The sequence below is a fragment of the Leopardus geoffroyi genome, chromosome C1 (genome assembly GCF_018350155.1).
Source record: "Leopardus geoffroyi isolate Oge1 chromosome C1, O.geoffroyi_Oge1_pat1.0, whole genome shotgun sequence".
In the NCBI taxonomy this organism is placed as follows: Eukaryota; Metazoa; Chordata; class Mammalia; order Carnivora; family Felidae; genus Leopardus; species Leopardus geoffroyi.
The window spans coordinates 80,295,057-80,319,159 of NC_059328.1; the positions used below are offsets into that span (position 1 = coordinate 80,295,057).

Here is a 24,103-nt window from a genome sequence, read left to right on the forward strand (position 1 = left end):
ATTTATCCTAAATGATCTACATATATTTATGTAGCTAGTGTCTTCAATATTGAGAACTTTCATGGAAAACATTAATTCTTTTTTTTTAAGTTTATTTATTTGGAGACAGAGAGTGCGAGTGGGGGAGGGGCAGAGAAAGGGGGAGAATCTCAAGCAGGCTTCATGCTGTCAGCGCCTGATGCCAGGCTAGAACTCACACAACTGAGATCGTGACCTGAGTCGAAATCAAGTGTGGGATGCTCAACTGACTGAGCCACCCAGACACCCCTTAAAGAATTGTTTTAAAAAGTGGAATTTAGAAAGCCTGTAAAAGAGAGCTCATAATTAATTGCACCTGCCTGAACATACATATAAAGGCATTTTCTAAAACAGTTTTACAATCTCATAAAAAATTTAAAACAGAAAAGCAATCCTGTAATACAATTGAAAATAGAAAAAATAGTAAACCCAAGCACTCTTACAATAAGAGCATTTACTAAACTGTAGTTAAGTTTGGCTTGCTAGCCTTGTTCAGTGATCTGGTATCTTATAACTGAAAGTGTTCATTTTAGATTGTTGGAGCCCCACTAAGTGTTGAACATAGAGGATTGAACAATATATGCCCCCTGTAGACACGGAGGTATGCTACCCACATTCCCCTCAAATAAGGGCTTACTGTCCAGCTATAAGGAGTTGGATAACCAAGTGACCCCTTCTACCTGCATCTTAGAGTCTGCCTTTGTTACAGAGTCACCTTCCCCAAGTGATTGACCTTTCTGGACCAGCATGCATTTGTAGACTGAACAAGGAAAAGGTAAAAAGACCTGGTCTTTTCAACCTTTCACAGAGCACTCTTATGGACAGTACTTGCTACAGGGTTTCCTGCCTGCTTGGTTGAAATTTTATTGGGCCTGCATCACAGTTTGAGTTTTGTCCAGACTTGCTTTCCCTGCTTTCCTTTCATAGGTATTGATCCCCAGTAAACATTTTGTACCCCAAACAGCACCTCATGTCTACTTTGGAGCGACCAACCTGCAGTAGCTCCTGATCTCATGGAACTGATTTATAGGGAGGAATTATCCATCAAATGAGATTTAAAATGTGATCAGTGTTGTACAGAATTATAGGGTTCTATGATAGTGTGTTACAAAAAGAACCTAAGCCTGATTATTATGTTGTTAAGGGAGGTAACCTAAATTAGTGGTCAGACCTAGATGTAATTACCAGATTAATCGCTTTTGAGTAGCATGAACCATGCCACTTATGTACCAAGTCAGTTTTCTATTTGTAATATGGAATGGCACATGGTCCTTCCTCCTTTAGGCCACTAACCTGGGATTGCTCACGTGGCTGGGAGAAGATTCCTAGCAGCAAGAGAGCCCAGTGCACAAATAGTTTGCAAGCCCTCGCTTGTGTTAATTTGCTAATACCCCATTGGTGGAAGCAGTTTGCATGGCCAAACCTTGATTCAAAGATGGAGAAATAGACTCTGCCTCTCCATGGGAAAATGAGTGTATGTGTATTAAAAATTAATAATCTAATGCTTGATATAGTAGTAGTTAACATATTGAGCATTTTCTCTAAATAATACTTAGTAAGGGGCAGCTGGAGTATTATATTTAATATGTTCTATCTTTGTGTGATATGAAAGAGAAGGAACTCACTTGGAGAATTTGGTATATTCTTCTGATGTCTTAAAATAATTTTTATGATGGGAACAGTTTGCAAATAAAGCTCTTTCTCTTTTCTTTTTTCCTCTGCAGTAAGAAAAATGGAAAACCACCATTACAGAACAATGAGGTAAAATTTTAAATAACCTACTCTTTGGAATTTCATGTATTTCATTTATTTTGTTACATAAATTTGAATTAGGATAAAATAATATGATATTAGAATTAGAAGGGAACTTATTATTCAATCCACTGTTTATTATAGGAATTCTTTTTGAAATAGGATTCCTTGATAGGTGACTTCCAGTATTTACTTGAATCTGTTCATATGATGAGGAGTAGTAACACCTAGGAGGCAGCCATTACTGTATTAGTTCCAGCCCATAATGAGATTAATCTTCCCCTCTACCCTCTTGGTGATTGATTCTATTTTGTCTTTTGTAGCCATACAGGACAAGCCTGCTCTGTTTTCTCTAATAGACTTTCATATTGTTTGAAGATAGTTTATCTATCTTCTATCTATCTGTCATGGTTTCCAATCTTTTTCAATTCCATATACATTCTTCTGGACCTACACTGATTAGTTTCTCTAGACATTATTCTTAGTCTAGAACACTTGACTAGCATGGAATATATCAGCATTATTACCTCTCTTAATATGAAAGCCATATTGCTGAAATTCAGCCTAGAATTACATTTATGTCTTTGCTCCTAACTGCTGTTTACATTGAATTGAGTTTTTGGTAGATTGTAACCTTCATTTATCCTTTAAAAAAATTATTTTAATGTTTGTTTATTTTTGAGAGAGAGACAGAGTGCGAGCGGGGGAGGAGCAGAGAGAGAGAAGGAAACACAGTCTGAAACAGGTTTCAGGCTTTGAGCTGTCAGCACAGAGCCCAATGCAGGGCTCAAACTCATGAACTGCAAGATCATGACCTGAGCCCAAGTTGGACACTTAACTGATTGAGCCACCCAGGCGTCCTTCCTTCAGTTACTTTTTGTTGAACAACTCTGTTGGCAGATTCCCTACATCTGTATTCATCAGTTGAATTTCTTCTTTAATAACAGCTTTATTGAGATGTAATTTATAGACTACAAGATTTATCCATTCAAGGATACAGTTCAGTATATTCGCAGAGTTGTGTGGACTAATTTTAGGAAATTGTCATCTCCCCAAAAAGAAATTCCATACCCATTAACAATCACTCCTCATTAACCTCTTCTTTTAGACCCCAGTAATCACTAATCTATTTTCTATTTCTGTGATTTGCCTATTTCAGAAATTTTATGTAAAAAGAATCATATAATATGTGGTATGTTATGACTGCTTCTTTTATTTAGCATGACATTTTCAAGGTTCATTTGTGTTGTTGCATGTATCAGTATTTCATTCCTTTTTATTGCCAGATAATATTCTGTTGCATAGATTTACCATATTTTATTTATCCATTTATCAGTTGAGGGAAATTTAGGTTGTTTTCATTTTTAGGTTATAAGGAATAATGCTGCTATGAACATTCATGTGCAAATTTTTGTGTGAACCTGTGTTTTCATTTCTTTTGAGTAAATACCTAGGAGTGGAATTGCTGGATCATATGGTAACTTAGTTGATTTATTTTAAATAAATATTTATTTCTATACATGGCAGCTTATTGGATATGTGCTATTAGTCTATACTATAGTATGTCTGTACTGTTAGTGTAATTTTGAATGTAATTCTGACGTCCAATAAGTCCAGTAGAAGGCATTCTCCATAATTAAAATTTTAGTTACTTATTTATTTATTTATTTTTGAGAGAGAGAGACAGAGCATGAGTGGGGGAGGGGCAGAGAGAGAGGGAGACACAGAATCTGAAGCAGGCTCTAGGCGCTAAGCTGTCAGCAAAGAGCCTGACGTGGGACTCAAACTCATAAACTGTGAGATCATGACCTGAGCCGAAGTCAGATACTTCACTGACTGAGCCACCCAGGCGCCCTAAAATTTTTTTTTCATGCTTGTTTATTTTTGAGAGAGATACAGAGAGCTCAAGTGGGGGAGGGGCAGAGAGACAGGGAGACACAGAATCCAAAGCAGGCCCCAGGCTCTGAGCTGTCAGCACAGAGCCTGATGTGGGGCTCAAACCCATGACTCATGAGATCATGACCTGGACCACCCAGGTGCCCCATTTTCAGTAATTTAAATTGGCCTTCTCTTTGTCCTTCAGAATTGCTGATATTATTGACTATGTAATTAGGACCAAGGAGGTTACTCCAGCATCTCTTAATCTTTATTTGTTTGCTTGTTTTCGGTTATGGTTTATTTGGCTATGACCATATCCAACTATAGCAAAATCAGGTTCATATTTCTTTATTAAGGGCCACAGTAATTTTTTAAGAACATCAATTCTTGATAAGTTTATTGATTCATTTATAAAGTCGATCTCTCAACAAATATTGATTGATCCCTTCATATATGCCTAGTTATTGGTCTTGTCTCTGGGTGTACAGCAGATATGAATGTAAGTCCTTACCCTTGTGGAGCTTACATTATACATGTCAGTTAATATACTAGTAAAATGTTCTTAACAAAGAAGAAAATGGGAAGAGTTAGACATGACTTATTCCTAGTAAACTCATGCTGGCTTCTAGTAATTAGTGTCTCTTAATGTACCCAGATCTTCCATATAATGTCTATTCTCTGAATTTTCCAGAGATTGTTGTCAAAATTGCTGTTCTTTGGTTTCTGTGATCTTTTTCTCTGACTGTGAAGAATGGGACAAGGTTTGTTTATCTCAATGTCTGGCATATTTCTATCTTCATAATCTCATATCTAAATTACATCTGAGTAATCAAACCTTAATTATCTTAGTTATATCTACCATCTGCATCGTATCATATCAAGTTCTAGGACATCATTAAAACTTGTCAGTACAGCTAAATTCATTCACTGATTCTTTAATTTCTATTTTTGTATAACTTTTTTTAGCATATACTTATTTGCTCATTGTATAGTGTGAGCAAGATAACTTTATGTTAGATTAAATAGTTGACAAAGGGATATAATACAGTATGCACACTTATACCACATTTGTAAAATTTATAGGAAGTGAGCACATATACACTGAATACACATATACACATATACACATGTGTACACATATACACATATACACATATACACATATATGCTGAAATGAAATCTGGTGGGATATTTGCCTGGTAGTTGATGTCTCTAAATGATAGGTATAGGCTCCTTATTTTTGCTCTTCAGACTTTTTAATTTTTCTGTAGTTAATGTGTTACTTAGAAGGGAAAGCAGTTAAAAAGGGAATGTTTTTTTCATTGAAATTTTTTTATAATGTTTGGTGGGATGGTACAATTTTCACAAGACATGGGATTTAAGAAGAAGATTTAATAGAGTTACACAGTAGTATAAAGACAGAGTTGAGTTGATTTAAAAATACTTATTTAATTTTGATGGCAGTATACATGACATAAAACTCAAAATATATAAAGGTAAACAGTACTGTGTTTATGGGGAACCATAAATTCAAATGGGGAATTTAGCATTCCCATGCATGTTTTATACTGATGGGGTGTTTGTATGTATGTGTATCTTCATAAACGTTAGTGTAAGTAGAACTATTTTGCATATTAAAAATTCTATAAATTGAATCATGGATGTATCATTCTACTTTTTTTCAGCTTAATGTTTTTTAGTTTCAATGTTAATGTCTGTGTTGATAGCTGAAGATCTAGTTAATGTAACTGCTCTGTAGTATTTTGTTGTATAAATAGGAGCTGCTTCCTTTTTTACAGGTGTGTAGAATTTTCATTGCATAAATTTTCTATAATTTATATACTATATCATTGATGCATATTTAGGTTTTGATTTTATGATAATATACGGTGTGCAGATGTTTTTCATTTATATGTTTAAGCATATGTGCAGGAACACCAATAGGATAAGTTCCTAAAAGTAAATATGCTGAATTATTTTACATTTTACAGCCCGTGTACGTTTTACATTTTGTTAGTTGCTATTATAGGTATTACATGATAGTCGTATCAATTTGCACTTTCCCAACAATATACCGGAATGCTTACACTCTTGTCAGCGCCATATGACCTTTATTTTATTTGCTGTTTCAAACATCTATTTTAGTTCATTCTAGTTCATCTCACCTTTCTAAGTTGATTGGCACATCAGTTGGAACTTCTTTTTGCCCTTTGACCTAGTTGCCTCCTGAGTGTTAGGTACATTATTTTCTGGTTGCATTTTTCTTTCATTATTTAAATGGTCTTTATCTAATGGTTTGCTTTTTCTATAATTTAAGTTTTAAATTTGTAACATCAAAGTGTTTTTTTGTATTTTTAAAGAAATAGTGGGAAGTTCCAGGTGGGGAAATTCAATTGTGAAATTGAAGTGAATTCATAGGATGGGCTAGTAGTGTTTATGAAATGTACTGTCTCTGTAGATGCTCTCCTTTAGATTGGTTTCAGGTATGAGTTTTATTACGTGTCAAGACTGGTAGAGCATTTTGGTATGTCTTCAGCCTTTCTGAGCCAGCCTTCTAGTCCAGGGGTTTCTTTGCAAAACATGCGGTGATGACTTTAGGAAGTATATATGCAGTTCCTTCATGGCTTGAAATGAAATGCAAATCAAGTCAGGCTTTCAGAAAGCTTATGGGTTAGGAGTGGTGACAATAGGAGCAGTAATAAAAGAGGAGGAAGAATTATATACCAAGTAGCTGTTAAGATTTTAAAGTGCTTCAATGTGACTTTCTTATAACTTCTCTAAAACTGTCCTCATTGTTTTCCCTAGATCGTTTTTTGAAAGCAACTAGAAATAGGTAATCCTCTGTTTAAGTCAGAAGATGGCCATTTAATTTATTACTACTCTGTTTATTCAAGGTATTGACTACATGTGCAGTGAGATGTGGTAGGGAGGCAGTGACAGTATAAGTTTTAACTTTTTTTTTTAAAGGCAGTTGATATCTATTGCCTTGTCTTTATTTTTTTCTTCCTATATTTTGTCAGTTGGGGGAAGTAAAAGGGGAGATTTCAGTTAAGTTGTAGGGTTTAGCTTGAGAAGAATAAGCTAGCTAAAGTAAATAGACTGGGGGCGCCTGAGTGGCTCAGTTGGTTAAGCATCCCACTTTGGCTCAGGTCATGATCTCACGGTTCATGAATTTGAGTCCCACGTTGGGCTTGCTGCTGTCCGTGCAGAGCCTGCTTCAGATTCTCTCTCAGTCTCCCGCCCCTAACCCATTCCCGCTCGCTCTCTCTCAAAAATAAATAAAAACATTAAAAAATATATTAAAAAAAACAAATAGACTGTAAGTAGCACGTTTGGTCTATTTTACTTACTGATGTATCCACATCATTCAGAACAGTGCCTGGGACTGAGTGAGTATTTATTGAATGAATGCATGCATGTGTGAATGAAGTAGACTGGGCCTCTAATTCAGTAGAACGAGTTTTGCAACCTTCATAAGGTTTGAAAGACCTAAGCTCTGTTCTAGCAGTAACATGGTAGGCTGATTGTTACCCATCTTAGTCTTCCTGATGTAACTGTACAAATACAGCGCCTTCAGACTTCCTTTCTTGGTTTACAGTTCTGTAATGCAGTCAGTGCCTGTTAAGATTATATAAATATAAGGCACTTAGCACAGTGTCTGACATACAGATGGAAGATTATTATTATTCTAATTCAGTATACAAACTATTCATTTCAGGTTCATCAGCTTAGATGAAACATATTTACACTAAAGTTTAACTATAGAATTTACTATTCCATGGGTATTGTTTATCAAGAGCCTAGTAGTTAACAAATAAGTAACTTTGATTATGGGAAGTGGGGAAGGGTCTAGGGAGGGGATGGGATCCTTCTGGTGTGTGTTGCCTACTGCAGGAAGTTTCTCCTGTATATTCTTCCAAACAGTCCAGGGGTAATAAAGTAAATAGCCTCTACCATACCCAGTTCATCTTACATTTTCTTTATCCTTGTGAACACTTAAAAGAAGAAATGTCTGAGGATGGTAAGATTAATCACTGCTCTTAAGTTTCTTCAGTGGTTTCCCACTACACTGGCAATAAACTCTAAGTCCTTACTGTGGCCTCAGGGGTCTTTTGCAGGCCATGTCAACCTCTTCAGCTTTTCTCATTTTTATTCTCTTTGCTTTAGCATTTCTACACTCTTGCTCTTTGGTGTACGCACTAATTTTAATTCTCAACGCTGGGTTTTTGTGTTTGGTGTTCCCTGTGCTTGACTACCCTCCTGTCCCAAAGTTATCACATGGCTTCACTTTATGTCGCAGCTTAAATGTCACCTCCCCAAACAGCTCTTGCTTTCATCCTACCTGAATCCGTCTTTTTCTTCTGGTCCTGCCTAGTGTACCTGTAACAATTTATTGGTTTATTTTTATCTGTATTTCTCCTGTTAGAATGTGAGCTGTAGGAGTAAAGGTACCTTGTCTTAGAGTTTATGAGGAAGAGAGAGTGAGTTGGTAGATTGCATGTTGGAAATGCTAAATGATAAATATAGGAAACTAAAAGTTCCCGGTAATTAATACCAGGAAAATTCCTGTTCAGGATTTTAAAAACATTGTACTGTTAATCAGGAAGTGGATAATAGTAAGTACTTGACCATTTCTTAGCTGTCTCTCTGATCTCATCTTCTGCTTCTATCCTTTGCTTCTAGTTCCAGCCAGATTGCCATTTCGTTGTTCCTCAAGCAACTAAATGAGCTTTCACCTTGGCATTTTACACTTGCTGTTTCTTCTGCTTGCAGTGTTCTCCCGGATATTCCCGTGGCCCAGAACTTCTCACTTCTTTATTCAGTTTCTGATAACATTTTATTTTCTTGAAAGCATGTTTGAAGAGCAGTGCAAGTTTGCACTCTCTGAATGCAATATCCATTTTGATAATTGTTATTACTGACTTCGATGAAATGTGGTTCTTTAATCTTATTTGTTATAAATATCTTAACTTTTTTTGTTTTAATGTAGAAAGAGGGGAAAAAAGAGCGAGCTGTGGTGGACAAGGTGTTTCTTTTAAGACTCACACGGATTCTGAAAATCATGGTCCCTAGAACATTTTGTAAAGAGGTAAGTCTTATGAAATTATATTGTTTAACTTTTGAGGTTACATGAGATCAGACCAATAGCTTTTGTTATTCTACAGGTCAGATGTTTTCTGTGTAGGTAATGAAGACTACTACTAAATTTTAATTTTTTTTAAATCATCTCCTGTCATGTAAGTACTCTTGTTGTTTGGTGCCTGTTTTTAAATAGTTTTCTCTTGTTTATGAAATATTCATTATATTTTGTGTGACATGCTAGATAGAGTACTTCACTGCAGCTACCTTAAATGGTGTTGTTGTATTTTTAATTAATTTGAGGGAGAAAGAGAGGGTGCGTGTGCACTTGAGCTGGGGAGGGGCAGGGAGAGGGGAGGGGGGAGAGAGAGAGAGAGAGAGAGAGAGAGAGAGAGAGAGAGAGAGAAAGAGAAAGAGAAAGAGAAAGAGAAAGAATATCCTAAACAATCTTGGAGGAGCCTGGTACGGGGCTTAATCCCATGACCGTGAGACCATGAGCTGTGCTGAAGTTGAGTCAGATGCTTAACCAACTGAGCCACCCAAGTGCCCCTGTATTGTTTTCTTATAGCTAAATTCTGTTAATAAAAACAAGATTACATTTAGAAAGACAAACATTTTTATATCATTGAGATATTAACAAGTCACATTGATTTATGGATGGAATATGTTTGAGGGTTATGCTTTTGTATTTGATTAAGTATGTTTTTGAGATGCCCAAAATGATATATGAATTCTCCCAGTAGTTTCAGGAAGTGAGCTGGTTCTAGGAATAAATTTTTATTATCTTTTCCTTTGCCTTTTTAATCAGTATTACCTTTATCATTATTTGAGGAGTATTTTTAATGATTAAAAAATAAGATAATGCTGTGTTCTCCATCTTTAGTCACCGTCTGTACCACTAGAAATATCATTACCTTTCACTCTCTTTCCCATAATTCATCTTTTCAGTCACTGGGATTGGATCATTTTTCATTCTGAATCTTCTTAACCTGGATATTGTAGTGTTCTTTAGTTAGTTTCACTTCAAAGAAGCTCCCCTTTTTATCTTCTCTGCCAAATTTATTTTCTTGAAACGTGTTTTCCATTGTTCACATTTTAAAAACCATTAGCCTTATAATCTGTGAATAGCAAGAAAAAGATAGGAAGTTCCCAGTGCACTGTAATCCCCAAAGAGAATGCACATTCCTTCGTCACACTGGACTTGCTCGCTTTCTACTTCACTTTGGCACGGTGGCTTGTGGATTCCACCGTTATGCAACTGTAAAAAATAATTTAGTAGCATTTTTCCCCCAAATAAGATAGAGATAATACATGTTCCTTGAAGAAAAATTGGAAAATGCAGGTAGATTTTTTTCTTCTTGGTACCTATTAGCCTCTCAGAACTTCTGTTGTTATTTTGGTGTATAGTACATATTTTAATAAAAATGAGATCACCCTGACACTTTTTAAATCTGCTCCTTTCTTTATTTTTAAATGTTTTGTAGGGTAACTCACAACCTGACTTTGACCTGTCTTTCAGTATCATCTGCTTAGAATATTCTTTGCTATTTTGTAGTCAGGCTCTGTGCTCTTGTGCTTTCATGACCTCATGTCTATGACATCCTGCCCTCTACCCCAGCAAAAACAGATATTGATAAAAAGTAGCTTAATGCTCAGTATCTTCTTGTGAAGTTTTCTCATTCTCCAACCACCTGACTGAAGAATTCTTATTTAAAATACAAACTTCTCTGGAAAGATTTGTATATTCCCCTCTTATGAGTTAGCAGTTCAGTACTTATTTGACCTTTTAGCAAGGGTTTGCTGAGCGTAAAATGAATGTGAGACATTGGATGGGTCTCCGGGAATTAGTAAGGAAGATAAGAAGGGCCTAAATTGGCCAACCTCGCAGCTTTGTCTAGGCCTAGCCATGTTGCAGAGTCATTTTACACACTATCTTTGAGAAATATAAAAATCCAAGTTTAACCCCAGTTCACCAAAGTGAAGTAAACTCCCATAGAAATCACAGGAGATTGGAAGTAGGGATAGAGAGACTAACTGATTTAGGAAATAGAGAAATGATAATACTGCATATGAATATATGGAAGTTGATCTATATCATGAGGTAAAGGACTGCCTAAATCAGTGCAGATCTTTAGTTTATGACATGTTCACAGACCCATTAACTATGGGAATAGTAGTGATTCTAAGGACTTCTTTGTAGAAAGGTGCTTCAGGAGTGTCAGTAATCAAAGTTTGCCAGATTTTGCTAAAGTGAGCCAAGTCAGGTTGGTACTTATTTCAGGGAAAAATTAAGCCAAGAGCATAAAATGAAGGAAAAAAGAAACTATCTTTGTCTAGTGTTTCCTTTATATGTCAGTGATTAATTTAGGATTGAAATTGTGTTTAAGATCTGAATTGAAGGTTAGCATTACAGTTAAAGTGACATCTGCCCATAGTGTTTATTGAAATGAAGAGATTCTTCTGTTGCCAGTTGCATACCTAACTTTCAGATGGTGGAGAGCGTAGGAAGATGGTATCTTTGCTTTTTGGCAGATGTTGGGGTAGCAGCTTTCACTGCTCAGTTACACAGACTTTCTTTGACATTGTCTTTTCTTGTGGTTTCGTTATTCTGTGTTTATGACTCCCTGCCTCGTCTTCACGTAAAGTGCTGTATTTTGAGTACCTTCACCTTTTTAAAAAACTATTTGTTTTGTAAAATTTACATAAATAATAGTTGCAGTTGCCACTCAACTCCATATCTTTGACTTTAAATACATTATCCGACAAATGTCCCTGCTGCCACATGTCCTCTTCCCTGACTTGAGCTTCTATGTTACTGTCATTATTCTTCCAGTTTAGAAGATTTAAGTGGGGTCAGCTTTGAATGGTGTGTGTGTTGGAGGTTGGAGGGTAGGCTCTCATCTCGCAGAGAGAGTTGACTCCTCACTCAGTCTCTCATCTTTTCCCCTCGGTGATCTGTTTTCCACAGGATTGTTTAAGTAATGTCCCCTAAATGACACTTTTTCACATTTTGTTCTACTTAGAGGCTTACAGTAGCTTAATACTGGTAAATTCTGCTGGATATGCAATACCATTATTCATACGGTTTTAATCTATTTTCTGTTTCCCATTAAATCCTTCATCTTTCTTTACTCATAATCCTCATTCTCTCCTTTGTTTTCCTTGGTCTGTTTGATTTGTTCCTAATGTCATAACCCTCTTTTGCCACCCCAGGCCTTCCTGTCCTGCCACTTATCACATGAAGCGATGGAAATATACTTGTCTCTTATGCTCTGTTTTCTTATTTTTTATTTCTTATTTTATATGTAAATCTTATTTTATTTCTTATTTTATGTGTAAATAACTAAATTGAGGGCAGGGGCAGTATTAGAGATTTTTCTAACAAATTGAACCAAATTTATTCCATTAGGCAAACTTTTAGCCTTTAATATTTGTTAGTTAATTAACTGTACATTAACAGTTACTGTCCTTTTTCTTTATTACACTTGTATATTCACAGTACAGGACAATCATAATACACTGTGCCTCAGGTAATTTAAGTTCTACTGCTACCTTCTGTTATTGGCTAATTGTATGAAGGGAAGTCGTTTGACCTGCCTGGGATTCACTTTTGAATTCTGGATGACAGATTAAATGATTTATAAGGCTTTTTTCATTTGTATTTTTAAATTCTTTTAAAATTATATTTAAAAATTACCTGTAGGTAAAATGTCAGCTACTGTATTAAAGCTAGAATAAAGATTTGAATTTAGAAATCAAAAATCTTCACCAAAGTAATGTTTCTTTTAACCTTTAAAAATGCATTTATTTAATTTACTGTGCCTGGTTTATTTTAGACAGGTTACTTGATACTTATTGCTGTTATGCTGGTGTCTCGAACATACTGTGATGTTTGGATGATTCAAAATGGGACACTCATTGAAAGGTACTTTTCTATTCACCTTCCTCCTATATGTATAAAATACTAATTTGTCTCCTATATAACATTATCTTAAGCAAGAAATAGATTCTAAATTACATATAAATATTTAACTCAGGTGATGTATTTGTTCATTTACTTAAATGAGTGTTTCCCATGTGCCAGGCACCATGCTACTCTGTGATAGGGATATATTGGTGAGCAGGAGAGACCCTGTACCAAGCCCTGCAGAGCTGACAGTTTATACAGGGCTCGGGACAAATAAACAAATTAAAAGGCAGTGTATTAAATGCTGTAATAGGGGTTTAAAAAAGTCACCAACTTGGATATTTGAAATTAATCAGATAATTTGGAGGAAAAGATCAGAGCATTTCAGGGAATCACATTGAGAATGTTTACTGGAAAGAAGAAAACAATTCTTAGACATTTTCTTCAATTTTTGAAGTTAGTGCTTTATTATGTTTTTTTCAATATAGTCTTTCTGCATATTATCACTACATTTGATCGTTTTGAATTTAAAAACAGTAACAGCTGGGATATTAACATTTATCTTAAAGATTTTACTCCTTATGATACCAATTTGAACATCAGAGTAAAATGTTTTTCTTGGAATTCTATTTCCTAGTGTGCAATATTTTATCAGAGAATTTCTTAAAGTACTTAATCTAAATTAATTCGTTCATTTTGAATGACAGTACTTAAAATTTTTTAATGTTCCCAAATTTTGAAATAAGGGTTGATTTTTTTTTTTTTTTTTTTTTTTTTTTTTTTGTCTTTCTCGATTTGCTTCTCAGGATTTATAGGATGAGAAAGAATGCTTTGTGCCCTTGCTCTGACTCATCTCTCTAGGAGAATACAGAAAGTCATTTGCAAAGGACTAAAGCCCCAACTACACGTCTTAGAACAGGCGTAATTGTGTGGGCTCTTGTAGTTGACACAGGTCTCCCTGAAACCTGTGGTCAGTCCCCTGTCTTTTTCTTTTAATCAGAGTAGTACGTGAACAGCTTAAAAAGGAGTACATGAACTGGACTTAGTCATAAAGACACCAGTCCTGTGCCCCATTCTTCCACTTTAACTGTCGCTCCCAGAGTCAGTTCGTTTCTTTTGTTTTTACCATTTCATCTCTGTCTCTGCGTTTCAGTGTAACTTACGTTACTGTCCTAGATTTTTCAGTGTTAGAGAACATGCATTTATTTCCTACTTTGGAAGATGAGAATTTGCTCTTTTATACTCCTACCCGTGCTCACCCTCTCATGTTCTACCTCATTTACTGTTAAGTCAGAATTTATTGTTTACGTGATTTTGACTGTTTACCGCTGAGCTACATGCTGCACTTTGGTAGTTTCTTTTATGTACAACTTTTTGTTTTCCCTGGCATTTAAAAATCACAAGTTTTTGTTTGTTTGCCTTAGTTCTTTGCCTACTTCTTACTAATTCGGCTCAGACTTCTGACAAACTGTAAAATCTTCACAGTGTTGTAATATGGTCCTGCACACCAGGATTTGATTTTTATCTCTATTTCCACTGCACCTCATACCTCTTGTCAATTTCTTGTCTTCCTGCTCTACTCAGTATTGATTGCACTTTAGGCTCACTAAATAGCAGTCCTTTTTGAATTTGCTTTTATCATGATCTTGGGAATTTCCTTTATCTTTCTCTTTTGCATTAAATAACCTGTTTTCTGAATCCTTTGTCTCCCTCTTCCTTAGTTTGCTTTCTCATTTTGGCAGGTGCAGTCTTTTTCTGAGAAAGGATACCAGGGAAGTAAATTTTTGAGGCCTTCCTTGTAGATCTGATAGTCTTTCTTCTCCTCTTAAACTTGACTGATAATTTAGCTATTAATGCATTCCAACTTGGAATTCATTTTTTGTTAGAATTTTGAAAACATCACCTGTTTGTTGTCTTCTGTAGAGCTTGGCAGTTCTCAACCTTGGTTGCAGGATGATTTGAATCATCTGGGGAATTTTGAGAAGGAATAATATCTGGGCTCACCCCTACATATTCTGATTCAATTAGTCATTACTTTTTGAAACATCCCAGTGATTCTAATTTGCAGCCATGGTTAAACACTGCTGGTCTAGCTGCCATGTTGGGTGTGGAGGCCCATTCTTGTGCAGATTGCCCTTCCTTGGCAGTACATCTATTTTAAGTCCCTATGGAAGCTTTTATTATCATTTTTTTATTGTTCACGTATTGCTGGTATTTGGAAATTTTACTGAATATTGCTGTGAATTTTTTTTTTTCATTGTTCTGCGCACTAGGTGGGCCTTTTTCTCCCCTCCCCTCCCCAGGTAGGCTTCATGCCCAGCGCAGAGTCTAACGGTGGGGCTTGAACTCACAACCCTGAGATCAAGACCTGAGCTGAGATCTAGTCAGATGCTTAAGTGACTGAGCCACCCAGGTGTCCCACTAGGTGGGTTCTTTTCTTTCTTTCTTTAAAATGTATTTATTTATTTTTGAAAGAGACAGAGCGAGCAGGCAAGGGGCAGAGAGAGAGGGAGAATTCCAAGCAGGTCCCAAGCGCTGTCAGCACAGAGCCTGATGCAGGGTTCGAACTCACAAACTGTGAGATCATGACCTGAGCTGAAACCAAGAGCCAGATGCTTAATTGACTGAGCCACCCACGCACCCCATAGGTGAGCTTTTTTCAATTTGAGGAACTCATTCTGCATTCTGAGATATTTTCTTGTGCTTTTGAAAAATTTTTTTCTCTCCCTTTTTTCTGGAATCCTTATTACTTGAGTGTTGGAACCCTAGACTGATCATCTGATTCTTATAATTTCTCTACTGTTTTCATCTCTGACATTTTCAAGGAAATTTCATTTTACTGTATCATCCAGTGAATCTGTATTTGTCATAATTTTATTTCCAAGAGTTATCTTTTTGTATGGATGTTCATTTTTAGAGCAGTCATTCTTTCAAGTGTGTGACTTTCTTTCCTTTTTTCTTTCCTCCCTTCTTCCTTTCTTTCCTTCCTTTTCTTTCTCTTTCTCTCTCTCTCTCTGTCTTTTCTCTCTCACTGTCACTCTCACTCTCTCCCTGTCTCCCTGCATTGTTTCTGTTTCCTTCTTGGCCCTTTGTTCTCATCTTTGTTGTTTATGTTAGCAACTCTGTCAGTCTTGCCTCTCTATTCACATTTAAAAGTGAGGGCTGAAGGATGCCAAGTTGAGGGCTTATTGACGGTCTGGTCTTCCTGAATAGTGTTTTACAGACAGTCTGGTCATTTTTGTGGGTGTACTCTAGTGAGGAATTCACTAAAAAATTCTAAGAAGTTTGTCATTAAACATAAGTGTTTATTCATTGCTGCTAGCATATCAGCTTTGGAGGATCAATTTTATTGCTAAGTTCTGTTTATATGGGCTGTGTGCCTAAGTAATTTGAGTCTTTTGTATAACGTAGAGAAGACATTTATACCCTTTTACATGATTGTAGAATTTATAGTTTTTCCTTTGATGACTTTATTATCTAAATGCCATATCTATTAATAAAAATACAGTCTCACCAATTACAGCATTGTTAAATACTTAACAGCAAAAAATGTGCAGGTTATATACACTATGAACTTATTAGCTATCTGTGTAGAAAGTTATATATTATCTATAAATAACCTTGCACAACCTTGGTATAGTATAGGAAAAGTAGTTTATTTCGTAAACTTTTTTCCCCTTTTATTTACATTTTGTGATTTCACGTTTTGTAATCTAAAATAATATTTACTCTTATAAACTATGGATTTCCAACTTTAACTGAATAGACACTGATATCAGTTTTCTCACAGACTTAATGCCCTGGAGAAAATGCATTGCCAAGAGTAGGTGGTACATTATTTGGTGATGATAGACAGGAGGAAGATTATTATCTGGCATAAGCCAGGTTATAATTCTGTTAGATAGAGTAATCAATTTGTTGGGTACTCAGTTTTAAAATGTAGTTTTGAGATGTAGAAAAAAAATGAAAAACAAAACTACTTAAGGGTTTCTAAATAACATATTATTTTGATACTATTTAAACGTACAGAAGAGTTGCAAGAACAGTGCAAGGAGCTTCCTTACACTCTTAACCCATATTCATCAATTGTGAAATGGTCATTTTAAAGTTAATTGTTAATTTTCTCCTTGATAAATATTTTTGAGCTTCTATGTATGAGATCTTTGATCTTTGGTTAAATTTAACATCTTTAAATGTGAATTCATAATATGAAAGTTTTATTTGAAAAATAACACATTCCTCTAACTCGGTACTAATGCCACATTGTAAATTGGTTTATCTGTCTTTTCCTTTTTGCCTCTGCCACGGAGGTTTAGATTCATGTATTTCTCCAAAAAAAAAAAAAAAAAAGTCTCAAAAAGACTCATGATGGATGATGGTCCGTAATGTACATTTTAATATCCCTTACCTGTTTATTTGTTAGCAGTGGCTAATAGCTTTGGAGTATGGGCACATTTTAACAGGACAGACTCCTTCTTCAAGGTAGAGACTGGTAATTCCATGATTTGAAGGAGAATCCTTCATACCTTGTTGCTGCTATAGTGGAATCATAAAGATATATTTTATTTTCACCCAGGCTACAGGCAGCATTTTAAAATCACCAAATCATCATTTATAAAAGGCTTAAATGTTTTGGAAGTAATAATGAGGTAAATAAACTGTAAAATTATTCTTTATTATTATTTTTCCTTTGCAGCGGAATAATAAGCAGAAATAAGGCTTTATTCAAGAAACCATTGTTTAAATTTATAGCTGCTACTCCAATGGTAAACCATTGCTGAATGATAGCATGTGCTTTACCAAGTTTTATAATCTTGTGTGTTTCACAGCTTGGGCTAAAGCTAAAGCACTTTGGTTTTATGTAAAGTTTGGTTCAAGTCATTTTAATTTAAACCTCTAAACTTTTTGTACTGTCTTAATTGCTTCTTGTTTTTAATATGCTTTTAAAAAAATTTTTTTAATGTTTATTTTTGAGAGAGAGAGAGACAGAGCATGAGTGGGGGAGGAGCAGAGAGAGAGGGAGACACAAAACAGGCTCCAGGCTCAGAGCTGTCAGCACGGAGCCCCACGCAGGGCTCGAACTCACGAACGGTCAGATCATGACCTGAGCTGAAGTCGGACGCTTAGCTGACTAAGCCACCCAGACGCCCCTTTAATTTTCTTGTTTCTACAAACATTTTTATATGATTCTATTTTAGCTTTTTCTAGTTCAACATAAAATTAAAAAACAAATTGTTTAGCACTTCTATCAAATTTGGGCTATTAATTTTTTATCAGTCTAAAGGAGCATTTCCCTAAGTATGTCCTATGTATGACAGAGGAGATGCTACACGTTATAGAACTGTCTCAAAAGAGTTTCAGTGCAACACGTCATACTGTAAGACCTTTGAGAAGACCTTTTGTAAAGACATTTGCTAGCTTTGTTTAGCCCAGATTTTCCAAATTTATTTGACCATACAACTTTTTTGCTCTAAAAGACCAGTTAACATTACATGGCATTATTCACCTATTCCCTCATAAAAATAAAATTATTACCATATCATTTTTGTGTGGTGTGGAGCTAGGTTTTGTTTTGTTTTGTTTTTTCAGTTATTTTGAAAGAGCAGAGGAGGGGCAGAGAGAGAGAGAATCCCAAGCAGACCCTGTGCTGTCAGCATGGAACCCAACTCTGGGCTTGATTCCACAAACTGAGATCATGACCTAAGCCAAAATCAAGAGTCAGATGCTTAACCGACTGAGCCACCCAGGTCCCCGTGGAGCTAGGTTAAATCATTTAGTGCATTGTTTTTCAAAATATATTTTACTTATATTTGAATATTAATAAATGCTATTTGAGAAAAGAGTGTGTGACCAAAGAAGTTCTATCATTTTAGTAGATCACAGACATAAGGTACTCACAGATCCTTTACTTATATGATAGTTTTCAAAAAAGTAGTGGAACCCTTACTTTGAATAAGTTCTTAATGGATATTTTTAGAACAGATAAATATGTAAAACAAATGAACATAAAAGAAGAGTTGGTTTAGTTTAAGTGTGTTAACACCTCTGAAGCCTCTGCAAAACCATCCTGAGGCTCTGAGGAACCCCACTAATCTACTTTCTGATTTATCATTTAGTCCTGGGGTCAGCAAACAAGCCTCCACAAGACAAATCCCACTGCCATCTGCTTTGGAAAATTTTATTAGGACACAGCCAGTCTCATTCTTGGCTGTTTTTGCTTCTGCAACTGCAGAATTGAGTAGTTGGAACAGAGACCTTCCTGCCCACGAAAGCTTAAAATATTTACTCTTGACCTTTTGCAGTGAGTTTGCTGATCTGTCATTAGTCGTCTCTGCAGTTAGTTCATACAAATGAGAATCATGGTATTAAAATATTTAAAAACAAAGAAATACTAGCTAATTTCATCCATAATAACCCATTCCTGACTCTATAAAGTTAATTGTTGTGCCATCTAAGCTCCTTTTGTGGCAGTTTAAGCCTTTTTTTAAATTGCCATTTTTACTAAGGAAAGAACTAAGGAAATTATTCGTATTTGATTTTGCCATTTATAGAGGGATTTGCAGGCAGCCTATGTAAAATGATTAAATTTCAAAAGTTAGAAACATGTTTTTGCAAGAAAATGTTTTTCAGCACCTTTTTTTCTTATTGATTCTTTTGAGTCAATAAAAATTGCCAAGAGTAATTTTAGAGCTTTACAGGGTTTTTAGTGTGAAATATTGCTTCTTTTGCAACTAATGCATTGCATGTGGTGGTTTGCAGTGGTATCATTGGTCGTAGCAGGAAAGATTTCAAGAGATACTTATTCAACTTCATCGCTGCCATGCCTCTCGTAAGTGTAATTCTTTAAAAATCTTTACATACGGACAAATTTGTATCTTACTAAAATCTTCAAAGATTTGTTTGTACTTCTTAACTTTAAAGATTTATGGTACTAAGTTCCTATTCCGAGTTTAGTTTTGTAACTTACAGCAGAATCTTTCAACGTAAACCTTTATCCTAGATAGAAAAATAAATTGGATTGATGTGTATTTTTTTTTTTTTTTTTTAACCTTTAGGCCAGGGTGTCTCTGATGTTTAGTAGCATTGCACTTGATGGTAGTAGTGCCCCTCCCCCAGTTTTGATGACCAAGTATGTCTCTAGGACATTGCCATATGTTCCATGGAGGCTGGGGTGGGGGTAGGCACGGTGGCAAAATCACCCTGGTTGAGAACCATTGCTTTAAGCCATTTATAGTAACTTGAACCACTGATGTAGTTTAAGTTAAATTGGATTTATTTATTTATTTATTTATTTGTTTGTTTGTTTAAAATGGGAATTTATTATCTATTTATTAAAAATAAAGGTCAGTGTTTGGTTTAAATCATAAGTGATTTTCTTAGCTTGGTTCTTTATTGTCACTATAAGAATTTTAATATAAATATATCAGTGAAAAAAACTTGATTGTAAAATCCAGTTAATCAGAAAATATGTCAGAGATTTAATAAAGCTTGAGGAATATACATACATGGCTTTTAGACCTTTAAAAAATTGAGATAAGTAGTATAGATATCAGTAAAAGATTGAGATTCAGTAGGCGGCCAGTGTTTTCTTGAGAAAATGTTCATGTAAATGAGTTTGGAATGTGGAAGAATTAATTTATTAATTTTAATATAATGATGGAAAAGAGAAATAAAGATGACTCTAGAAATACTCTGGAAATGGTATTAGTTGGTGTGAAACTTAGAGTACTTTTTTTTTTAACAAATGCAAATGAAAATAGAATTTCATTGTCTAGGGTTGTCAGTGCTTGTAGTAGGAAACAAAATATAAACGCAAATGTTAGGACTCCTTTACATTGGATACAAAGGTGACAGATTAGGCTTTTTGTTTGTTTACAAAAAAAGTAGCAAGGTGCTTCTCATAATTGATGATACTAACATTCTAAAATTGAGTGTCAAGTTAGGTTTTAATAATATGTCACGATAGTATAGCCAATTGCATTTGGTTTAGCATATTGTCTTTGTATCTTTGTAAACTCTAAGTAAAACAGAACTGAAGTACATCAGTTTGGACTGTTGGTAATAAAAATCATAGGATTTAGGGACATACCCAATGGAAGAGAAATAAATTGTAATTTTATAAGTAGAAATGTAGTGAAACCAGTAATATCTGTTTGTTTCAGATCTCTCTGGTTAACAACTTCTTGAAGTTTGGGTTAAATGAGCTCAAACTGTGCTTCCGCATAAGACTAACTAAATACCTCTATGAGGAGTATCTCCAGTAAGTGATAACCTATTTTTGTATTAAAAATGCTTAAATTGAATAGAAATGCTTCTGATATTGAGATATAGAGGTTTTTCCTTTGTATTGAATATGTTTTTCAAGGGAATTGCTCTTGGACCCAGAAGCATACAGGGAAAGCCCTCAGTAATTTAGACTCTCCTACGGGCCTTTCCGTTAATCGACAAGTCATCCTTCTCTGGATGTTCTTCCTTGTTTCTAAAATCAGTTAGGACAATCTTTAGGGACTCTTCCAGCTCCGGACTTTTCTGTTTCTATGAATTTACACTATGTGCTAAAATGTGATTGTTTGTTTTAATGTCATTTTTTTACTGCTATTATAGAGCTTTCACATATTATAAAATGGGAAATCTGGACAACAGAATAGCCAATCCAGACCAGCTGCTTACACAAGATGTAGAAAAGTTTTGTAACAGTGTAGTTGATCTGTATTCAAATCTTAGTAAGGTAAGTTTCTTTATTTTCTTTTTTTAAACTATCAGAAAATTATAGGTTCATTCAATTATTGCAACACATGGATGTTTTGATAAAGTAATAGAATTAAACAATATTACAAGTAGAAAGAGCCTTTTGTTTTATAGGTGCAGATATATAGAAACCAGAAAAGGTGGTACTAGATTTGGGGTTCCATCTTAGGTCCTTGTATTCAGTGTCTTTACACTACATTGAGAAACTACTGAGTTACTAATGGTTAATGATCACAGTAGAGCTTCCTTAGTTGTTGGAAGGTGATACATGTTTTTCCCACTTGATGGTCAGTAGACATTGGTCGTGTTGTCTCTATTTTAAGTTTTTAAGAACTGTTTCTTTTATGTATTTGTTGATCTATATACTGTTATAGTACATTATATATAGTGGGAACTCTGCGTGTTGACAAGTATGTGTTAAATGTTGAATAGTATTTTATATTTGTTGTGTTAGCTATATATCTAGGCATTCCAGTTCTTTTTAATTCCTTACCTTCTAATATTTATGTTACAGCCATTTTTAGACATAGTTTTGTATATCTTCAAGTTAACAAGTGCAATAGGAGCTCAGGTGAGTTTAATCTCTTTTAAATTGCTCTAATATGGTGTTGTAAATAGCTGGAGTGTTTGTAGGAGTTTTTATATATCTCAAAGAATGTGCTTTTATGACATGTACCTAATAAAGTCTAGTTTATAAACTCATACTGTACTAGAGACTTAGAAAGTATTCTAATTTGGTGTTTTAATTTTCCTTAAGGCAGATACTTGGAAAGTTTCTGTGGCATTTATAACCGGAAGTGCTTTAACAATGACATACATGTACTTACTGTTGTAAAGTAATGGCTAAATAAGAAGAGATTTGGAGGCAGCCATTTTAATATGAAACTTGAATGTTAAAATGTCAGAAATACCTTTAGAGTGGCTATAGCTGTTTATTACATCATATATAATTTTATTTTTTTTTTTTTAAATTTTTTTTTTTTTCAACGTTTATTTTTTTGGGGGACAGAGAGAGACAGAGCATGAATGGGGGAGGAGCAGAGAGAGAGGGAGACACAGAATCGGAAACAGGCTCCAGGCTCTGAGCCATCAGCCCAGAGCCCGACGCGGGGCTCGAACTCACAGACCGCGAGATCGTGACCTGGCTGAAGTCGGACGCTTAACCGACTGCGCCACCCAGGCGCCCCCATATATAATTTTATAAAAATGTAAATGGTTGACTATCTCATGAGCCTTATTACCCTGTCTTTCTGATACTCGTGTTGGTAAGAATGACCTTTAGATTTTCTCTGAGTATTCTCATTGAAGTATTACTTTAGGCATTTAATACATTATTGTTACATATTTATCACACAACCATGTAATAATGTGGCCATTGTATATATATGTGCATGTGTATGTGTACACATTTTGTAGTTGAGGATATATGATTTCTATAGTGGATTTAGCTTTTTTTCCAGAATACTGGGAAAGTAGTTTTTTATTTGAATTCTCTTATCTACCTTACTAACTTTTTGCTACCATGTGATCCAAGTTTAATCATTCTTCTAGTTTGTTTTTACTATAAGCAAGTGAATAGGCCTAATGCCTCTCATCTGTGTGCTCCAATATTTTTATGGTACTTAGTACATTTTTATACTTAAATAATCTTTCCATGTATCCCTGTTATCCAGTTCTGATTCTCAAAGGTAGAAACTATGTTTTAGTTCTTTCCTTTGCCCATTCTTGCAGTAATTGTTGAACTGCATTGAATCAATCATATTTAATTAAAAAAATATTGAATACACATTATAGTCCACACATCTTGTGTTAGGTGGTAAGGATAAAAAGATGAATAAGACACAGTTCCTGCTGAAGAAGGTTTACAATCTAATAAAAGAATAGATATTCAGATTATTGTAAGGTCGAGTGCTAAGTTCAGTAACAGAAGTTTGAATAAAATCTTTAGTGTCCGGAAGAATTGGAGGTGATATTTGAGCTGCTCTGAGGAGGATGAGTAGGCATCCATTAGATATGTCAGGTTTGCCAGGCATAAGAACAACTTCATTGAATGGTGTGTTCAGGAAGTTGTTTTTTCAGCATGGCGGAACATACGATATAGGTGGGAGTGAGGGAGTACCTGTGATGAACTTGGAGAGGTGAGCTTAAAGCTTCTCCCTTGGGTTGGTCAGTGGGTGATGTGGTGACTCACCAAGTTACAAGCTGTGGCAGCTGCAGGCAAGATGTAGAGGGAAGGGCAATTAGAGCTGGCTTGGGGGACTTTGCTTGAGGCCCTACAGAGTAGTGAGGTGTTAAGTGTATGGTACTTACTTGGAGATATTGTCTTGGATTCTTAAGAGTGATGGGGGTAGAGATAAAAATTTGGGAGAAGAGATCTAAGGAAGAAACCTCAGGGAATATTAACATTCCAGGAGAAGGCAAAAAAAAGAGGTCTGAGACTTTCTGTGGAATCTTAAGGGAATATCAGGAAGAGTTTCATCAGAAGAGTTTTAGATGCTATAGGAAGAGTGTAGACTGCAATTAGGAATTTTTGGGTGAACAAATTCAGGAGAGCGTACAGTGTTGGAGGAAGAGTTGATGAGTAGTTAAAAGGGTTGATGAGTAGTTAAAAGGATGAAATGCCCAGTGTGTCCTTTCTCAAAAAAGAGTTAAGGGGAAAAAATTAACCAAAAGAGCAGTTTTTCTCAAAGCCACTGGAGCTAATTATAGAAATTGTACATG

The 24,103-nt window shown here is 35.3% G+C and overlaps 1 protein-coding gene across 2 annotated transcripts in view; it reads left to right on the forward strand.

The window, feature by feature from the left end:
- Positions 1–24,103, forward strand: part of ABCD3 (ATP binding cassette subfamily D member 3) — a 76,882-nt gene that overhangs the window by 28,503 nt on the left and 24,276 nt on the right. Inside the window, exons 2-8 of one of the 2 annotated variants that reach the window (XM_045478354.1) lie at positions 1,743–1,779; positions 8,639–8,737; positions 12,564–12,652; positions 19,394–19,463; positions 20,797–20,894; positions 21,239–21,362; positions 21,897–21,953. In XM_045478354.1, the coding sequence (XP_045334310.1) occupies positions 1,743–1,779; positions 8,639–8,737; positions 12,564–12,652; positions 19,394–19,463; positions 20,797–20,894; positions 21,239–21,362; positions 21,897–21,953 (574 nt within the window). Of the gene's footprint in view, positions 1–1,742; positions 1,780–8,638; positions 8,738–12,563; positions 12,653–19,393; positions 19,464–20,796; positions 20,895–21,238; positions 21,363–21,896; positions 21,954–24,103 lie in introns of those variants that run through there. The other variant, XM_045478355.1, reaches the window with a different exon arrangement.